Genomic DNA, 8292 nt, shown 5'->3' on the forward strand with positions numbered 1-8292 from the left:
AAAAAAAAAAAAAAAAGGAGGGGATTTTTGGTTACCCCAGAGATGAGTAATTTTAATGAGACATAAAATTAAAGAAGAAAATTCCAAGGACTATAACATTAAATGAACAACAAATTCCAGTGCCAAATTCATCTAAACATAAACTCGGAGGAGTAATTCTATGCCTTGGTTTCAATACTATTTTTTCCCCGCTGTCTAATTTCTCATTAAAAGCTCACAACGAAATCAATGAAGAACTGCCAACCTTCTTTTTTTTTTTTTTTTCCCCTCCCCACTTGTAAGAAGTATTGTTATCACCTGACAACCTAACAGAGGTACAGCCAGAAATTACATCAAAGAGAGAAAGAGACCAGAAGGGCAACGTGAAATAAATGCCACAGGGTATAGTTACTCAATTATCCACTTCCATCACTTTTATATTCCAAAGACGGCTTTTCTTTTTTCATTAATATAGTTTTAAATAGCATCGTAAAGTAATTGGCTATATGGGATTACTATACATCTTATTTCTTTAGAAATATATTTTTCTATAGTAGCCTTTGAGGCTCACTAACTCGTAAGTTGAAAGCAGCTGCTATAACTCCCTTACTGTGGATCATAAAGGAGAATTGCAGGTTTGGCTGACACAGAGCCATGTCATTTGGTTTCTCCTGTGGGATCAGCACTAATGATGGTGAGATCAAGGTGACCAAGGAACCTTCCTTTGTGGCCACTACTTGCACATGCAGAGTCAAGATGGAAGGAAGTAGGCTGTGCTTTTGAATATGTCAGGGCTCACATAAAGAACGCTGTCCATGTTGCCACAGAGCAGTGTCAAATCTTCCTGCAGCGTAAGGGACTGAAGAAGGTCCTAGATCAATGCCTATAGACTGCAAAAGCAACTTTCATTAACAAGATGTAAAAAATAGCCTGATCTATCCATTACGTAAAGGCTAAAGAGAATGAATGAAGTTCAAAATCAAAAATAAGTCTGTACTTGTGTTTAGTACCTTGTTAAAATCTGTATTTCCAATAAATCACACTATAGCACATAGTGCAGTTCAGTGTAAACGTATACCTCAGCCAGCTGCATTCCCACTGAAAAACACTGGACCTCGTTTGCATTCCAGTTCAGAAGAAAATGCCTGCATTTCCTACAGTAAGCAGTACTGGAGAAAATATGTTCTTAACAAGAAGGCTGACTTCTTTTAGCTTGAAAGATGCTCCAGGACCACTGTGGATGCTTCAAACTTTTTCACGCAGAGCCCAGGGAGCCTAACGCAATGCAGTAAAACCTGAAGGGAAGCATTCTTCAATATGTGATGGAAATGAGAAGGCACTTTAATGGGCAGGCAGCTCATGGCCATATACAAACTAACCACAAAAGGCCTGCAGGATTACATTGCAGATATACGGAAACATTCAGACCAGAACAGGGCAGCTATCTATTTCCTCAGAAAAAAGAACTCCAGATAACTTGAGAAGATCTTCTTAAAGGTAACTTTAATGAGATAAATCCTGTGCTCCCTTAAATAGATTCTTTAGACAGTCTTGTCTCAGCGTACATTTGAACAATTTAGAGAACCTGGCAATCTTATCCTCGAAAGATAATTCAGCAATTTAAGGTAAGTAGATGCATTAAAACAAACCATACAGGTATGCCAATTTGGTCAACTATTTTAGCAAAAGAAGGATTTGGTCTCCTCTTTTTTTAATAGTAGTTTTCCAAGACAAAGAACAATTTACATTAAAAGTTAATTATTATTCTGCTGAAACTAATCAAACAACTTGTGAACCTGAAAAGGTTTAGCCATGCTTTTATCTGCATTTTATTGAGCAGTCCCAATGATTTAAGGGTAATTACTCATATTAGAGGAGTCATACAGACCACATCAGTATTTTAATTGCACCTAACATATATTTGCTAAAATACACGCTAAGAATCAGATAAGATTCATCTCCTCATGAGAAAAAAAAATCAATTATTTATTTTGCAGAAGCAAGAGCAGTAAAAATCAAATAAGAAGAAATGTTAGGAGATCCTTTCCCAGTCCCTAATTTATTGCTATAAAAAAGAGATACATATTTGCCTTTAATACAGCGTGGGAATGGCTCTTTTATTATATACCTATTCCTAAATCACACATTTTACTGAATGGGAAAACAATGTTATCAAAAGGTCTGGAGCTACTGCTTACCCAAGCAAGAAGGTGGGCTCTCTTGTGATCTAGAAAGTATTTTTAATCTATTGGCCCAGTGACCACAATTTCAAAATATGGTTCATAGTAAATTACATGTAGACAGTACAAGAATTCCTATTACCCACTGATAAACAACAGGAAGATATACAGCCAGCAAGCTGACAGCTAGTCTGTAAGAATATGACAGCATTTTTAATTCCTGTATCAGGATAGGTAACAGGACAGTACACAGCACTTGTGAACACATCAGTTATTAGATATATGTGAGAATTCCCAAATGAAAATCTGTGTCTAGATGCATTTTTCCTGTCTTCCTCCTGACATTGCGTACAGCTTGTACGTACCAAACTCCTTTAAAATCAGATGACATTAGCTCAACACTAACACGTGCTGAACTAGGGAACTTATACAAGATTTTATTCTGTCCACGCAACTCTTAGTCAACACAACAAATACTCAATTACCCTAAAAATTATTTCTGGGGCTTCTGTGGTCAAGTTGTCGATTTGATTATTTTTTAATTTAATTTCAGAAGCACAGCCATAACGATTTCCAATTTTCATTCTGATGTACATACTTTCAAATGCTCATAAAACCTTGATTTTGTTTGAAGTAGTTTTACAGAGTACTTGTATACTGCAGGTAAGCAAGGTGAGCAGCAAAGCTCATCTAGCTAACCTGGTTCTGCTTTGTCCAGATAAGAGAACTTGCAAAATTCTCCAAACCTTCTTTTCTCCCAGTACAAGTAGATTTCCTTCTAAATTACATATACGTGCACAGGACACACCTTGTTTCTTCCCAACAGTGCTGGAATGTGACCAGCATGCCTAGAACTATGGAAAACTCTTTGAACTGCACCTCCTACCCAGCACTGAAGCAGCAGAGAGCCATGTGAAGAGGAATGAAATGCTGCTTTCTGTTTGAAAAGCCTGATTACCTGAAGGTGAGGTTTTATGAGGATTCTGGTTACATTGCTGATCTGTGATATGTTTCTGTTTATTTAATTTTAATTAATTGATTTTTTTAAATCTTATTTGAACATTAACCTGCTTTGAAATCTACTGCGTCTTCTCCTGATCTATGACAGGGATCTCCAGCATCAGGTTCTGGAAATTGTGCTAGTACTCCACTTAACCACTGCAGTTTAAGCCACCTAGCTGAAAGCAGAAATCCCCAGGCAGCTTTTCAAGGACTGTGTTCAGGAGCTCAAAACAGACACATCATCCCTCTCACTTTAGGTGTCAAGTCACCTTTATGTATTCTCAAAACTACCAAAAATCTTGAGAGTTCATCATTGCATTGTGGTTGCTGGTGGTGCAAAGACTGCTTGAACCTGATACTAATGGGGTTTAACAAAGCAAACTTGTAAACACATAAGATTTATAAAGTCATATTCAATATTTGGAGGTCCATAAAATATTTCTGAGTAGAACAGTAGAACTGTTAATCTTTTCACCAGGAAAGACTGGACAACCCCTCCCCATACCTATACTCTTCCTGATTCATGAAAGGATACACAAAGAATATATTCATTGTATACTCAGTATGTGATATGGCAAAACAGTAGCCATTATCAGTTATCATTGCTATTTTTATACTCTCTGTCTTAGCCATAGTGATTCAGTTTAAGGTCTTATGATGCAGTTTGGAAGTTCACATGTAGCCTCCCTAAAAGTACGGGTGCTTGAACTTGAAAACACCCTTATTTCTGTGTGGTTTGTGACACCAATTAGAGAAGAAAAGGAATCTTGAAAAAATAAAATTGGCCCGTGGTTGCTATTAAAACTGAGATTAGTTTGGAAATCTAGTGATCTACCACTGTCTTTAGGCAATTAAAACTGCTTTGATGTCCCCATTAAGCTTCCCGTTCTCTTCAGGGGAGAAACAACATTTGCTTATTGAAAATACATATCTTCTCTGCAAGGAAGTAAAAATGAATTTGAATTGAGAGAAAAACTGTGTTTGTCCTTATTCTTACCTTCCCTGCATGGGGACTTCAGTGAAATCTTTCCCCAGAGCAATGCAGCCATCCTCTTCTATTGCTTTTTCACAAGGAGTATGTGGCTCTCCAAGACTCGTTACCATGCCATGATACTCTTTTAAGAGCCATAGCTCATTGCAACTTCTGGTCCCTGGTTTGGTTGCTACTGTTGCAGATAAACTGGTTTGATGTGAAGGGGTCTGATTCAACTCCATTTCTTGTCTAGAAACAGTACTGTCATCTTTGTTATCCAAGTACATCTGTCCCTGGAGGTAGTTTTCCTAAAGAAAGCAAAAACAAATATATTAGGAGTAAACTGAATTGACTCAATGTTTAGTTCAATATAAGCATGTTAAAAATACCAAGCAATAGATTTTTGTTTGTTTGTTTGTTTGCACCTTTGAATATTTACCTTGCTGATTTATTTCCACCAGAAATAATTCCAAAGTTTTAAACCTCTTTGCAACTTCAAAATTAGCCATTATAAAGAGCATAGAAAAACACAAAGAGATTTTTCCATGTCTGCCATAATTTTCTCCCACAAATTCACCCAAAATTTGCACTGTCCTGTCCCACACAATGAACCATAATCACCTCTGGATAAATGAGGACTGGCATTGAGTCTATACTTAACAAGAAACAAAGCCACAGTGCTATCAGCGAGCTTTGATTTTTACTTCCTAAGTATATAAATATCAATTATTTTACACCCATGGACATGGAAATCTAGCTTATGCCAGGAAGAATTAACTCCGATTTACAGACCTTTTAGCATTGGAAAAGTGGAACTGGAAACCAAATTCTGGCCAAATTTGAAGAGATTTATGTGCTGATAACATTAAATGTGAAGATGACAAGACCCAAGCTCCTGATGGACACAGCCAAGTACCAACCTGCTTTCTGCCACCTGGAAGCAGACCTGGGACCAAAAGAGGCCATGGGCTCATAAAACCTCCCACTGCATAACATCACATTTTCTGGGGTTGTCACAGCACCATTTTATCAACTCACCCAGGTCCTCCCCTGCCCACAGCAATGGTCCTGCACTGTCTTCCCAGCCCACAGAAAGCCACTGCTGCACTGAAGTGGTACCACAGCCACCAGTCCCTTGTTAAGCAGATGGGATACTTGAGGTTTATGGAGGCAGTGTTCCATTTCACCAGCTGCCAATGGCACTTATGAAATGTGAATACAACCTTGATGAAAATTAGGTTCTATTATATGATTATTAACAATGATTATAATAAAACTTTGTGCATAACAGTCAAAAAGCTTTTATACTATAATCATTACAATTCAGTGTGAAAAGTTACAAAAAAAAAAAAGCACTTGAGAATATCACAAAGTGCCCAAATCAGACACAGAGACCACGTTAGAGAGCAGCCCTACTTGAATACATGCTGAGGGACCTAATTACAGGCCTGTTCAACTCTGAAATGATAAAGCCACCAATGAGGACAGCAACAGCCTAGGACATGAATTTGTCAGCTTCATGCATCCTCACAGCAAGGGAGGAATGCCATTTCGGAGCATGTCCCTGCTCCTTCCTCTGGAGACCTCAGCAAAGGATAGGCAGGCAGACAGACCTGTAGGGCTGTGAGGCAGAAACAGCCCAGTATTAGGAAACAGGCCCAGCAGGAGAAACCACTGGATATGAAAATAACAGAACGCATGGATTTGTGCAGCTTTGAGCTCTGCTGGTCTTACATACTGAAAAGTAACAGAGGATCCAGAAAGGAAATGCCAAAATACATACTACCAGAAACATAGACCTTGGCTCCAAGCAAAGGCAGGCTTGCAAGCCAAATCTTAATAACAGTGCCCCAAGTGGCATTTCCTTCTCTAGTGCTGCATTCCTTTCTACTCCCAGCATCCCTAGTTCTCATATCATAATCTTCCTCATATTTCCTCATAAGTAGTTTGACTAATCTGACTCTTCCCTTCATTAGCATCAACACAAATGAGCCTTTGACTACTTGTACTTTGTTTTCCTCCAGTTCCTCTGTTATATTTGTCACTGAGTATAAGGAGCACAAGCATGGCTGATGTAGTACCAAATTCACCACCACCGAGCTGATCCAGGGCTTCTCCATGACCCAGAAAGCACTGAGTTTTGGTGATCCAAGATGCAGTCTTGAGCAAGAAGCTTGGAAAGCTACACTTATTTTTGCTTTGCACATTGAGACCAATGGCTGGCAGTGTCAGGAGAGCCAACTCAGAGGTCATGGAGGCCAACATCACCCCCACCAACACCCTTATGCAACCTCTGGTAGCCTGCTGCCCTACACATTGCAGCCCATGCTAAAATCCCAACCTGCCTTTCACTCTAACAGATAACTTTTAGATAATATTGAAATGAAAATACTCCCAACTGCAAGTGGAAAAGGCAATTGAGCATCTTCAATCTCACTTAATGTATTTACACTGTGGTTTTATCAAGACACTCCATAAGATATCTGCCCACTTGTTACATCTTTTTCATAACTTCTGGTTTGTCTGAATACCTGCTGAGAAAATACACAGGCTTTAAAGTGATGTCAGGCTGTGGAAACATGAGCTCCAGCTGTACTAGCTTTCTTAAGATGAGAACATGAACACAACCTCTAAAACTGATTCTGTCTCATCCCTAAAAGTGGGAGATAGATATATCCTGAGGTGAGTAAGGACTAAATTAGTTAGGCTCCTGTAAGTACAGAGCCTTAGCATGAAAGACATTTTAAGAATTAACATCAACGAAAAATGAAAGAATGCCAAGGAGAAGAAGCTTGAAAGAAAATCTGATGCCTGAATACAAAATCATAAACCACTTTTATTGCACATTCAAAAAAGCTTTGCAAGAAAAAAATAAAATAATACAGCATCGTTTTGCCACTAGAGACAGGTTTGATTGTGATTACCTACGTAGCTAAAACATTGCTAAGGCAACTATCACCATGGTATCTAAGCTTCTGAGACATCAGTACATTTACCATTCAATAAATTCTCAAATGACTGCATTTCCCTGTAGTTACAGAACTTTTCTTCACTTTAATATTTTCTGCATTTTTCTTATCTACAATGCTGCCATCAGTAACAAGACATTATTATTAGAAGTTATTGTGAGAAGGTGAGGAGATATTTTGACCAAGGCAAGTTCATGTTGCGTCCATCTGTCTAGAGCTATGCACTAACAAATGTTTTTTAGCCACAGCTAGAAATTGATCCAGCAATCATCCATCTGGAGTTTGACTGTGAAAGGGATAATACAATATTTAAGCAATATTTGTTATCCCTTTTCATCCCTTTCATCCCAGCCCAAGCAGCTGAATATTTGTTTTTGAAACACTTGCAAATATTTTGCTTTTTCTTTAAGTCTTCAATCGCTAATAAGATGAACAGGTTATCTAAAATGCTTTATATGAGGCTTTGCTTAATCTGCTTTTTTAGTTGCAAAACAAAATGCTAGCAGCAAATGATGTAACTAGTAATATATCATCATTTAAACCATTACATTCCCAAGAATCAATAATCACAGCATAGCATCTCTGAAAACAAAAATGAAGCAAAATTTAATCTTAGAGTTCACGAGGCTACAAAATATGACACCTTGAGATAATATCCATAAGCAGTACATTTCCTGTTTTGTATATCTCACAATGCATCAAAGCCTCTCTCCCACTAAGACCGGAAAAGACATTAAAAAATATTACCTTTACACTTAGTCACTTCTGCATTACCAGGCAGAAACCCAAACTAAAAAAAAGTAAATACTGGAAGAACTGTGTGGTTCTGCTAACATAGCACACCCCCACCTGCCTGACTTGTTTTAATATTCACCCCCTATTGTTCTTGTCTGCCAGGGAGTATCTCACCCAAGACTAATTAAAGACAAATCTTGTCCACCTGAGAAGGCTCTCTGCATCATCTGAGCCTAAATAAACTGCTCTCCTACTGACTCCTCTTTCAGCCCACTCCTGTGCCAGGAGCAATGTAGAATCCAGAGGTACTGCTGAGAAGAAGCTCATGCAGTACTCATAAGAGTGCACAAAGGCAGTTGCACCACCGAGGTAGGTTTCTATACGTGTATCTCATTCTAGACATACATTGCACGACAGCTTCCCCACAACTCAGACAGGGGATACTGTACTGGCT

General features: G+C 38.4%; 1 protein-coding gene across 1 annotated transcript in view; it reads right to left on the minus strand.

The window, feature by feature from the left end:
• The window catches only part of OCA2 (OCA2 melanosomal transmembrane protein), a 170568-nt gene extending 162694 nt beyond the window's left edge, over nt 1-7874 (minus strand). Inside the window, 2 exon segments of the mRNA XM_065741233.1 lie at nt 4159-4442; nt 7851-7874. Coding sequence (XP_065597305.1) covers nt 4159-4442; nt 7851-7874 — 308 coding nt within the window.
• Nucleotides 7875-8292: the final 418 nt, after the last annotated feature.

The sequence above is a fragment of the Cyrtonyx montezumae genome, unplaced genomic scaffold (assembly GCF_038088225.1).
Source record: "Cyrtonyx montezumae isolate F1298 unplaced genomic scaffold, pur_monq_1.0 scaffold_3, whole genome shotgun sequence".
Lineage (NCBI taxonomy): Eukaryota > Metazoa > Chordata > Aves > Galliformes > Odontophoridae > Cyrtonyx > Cyrtonyx montezumae.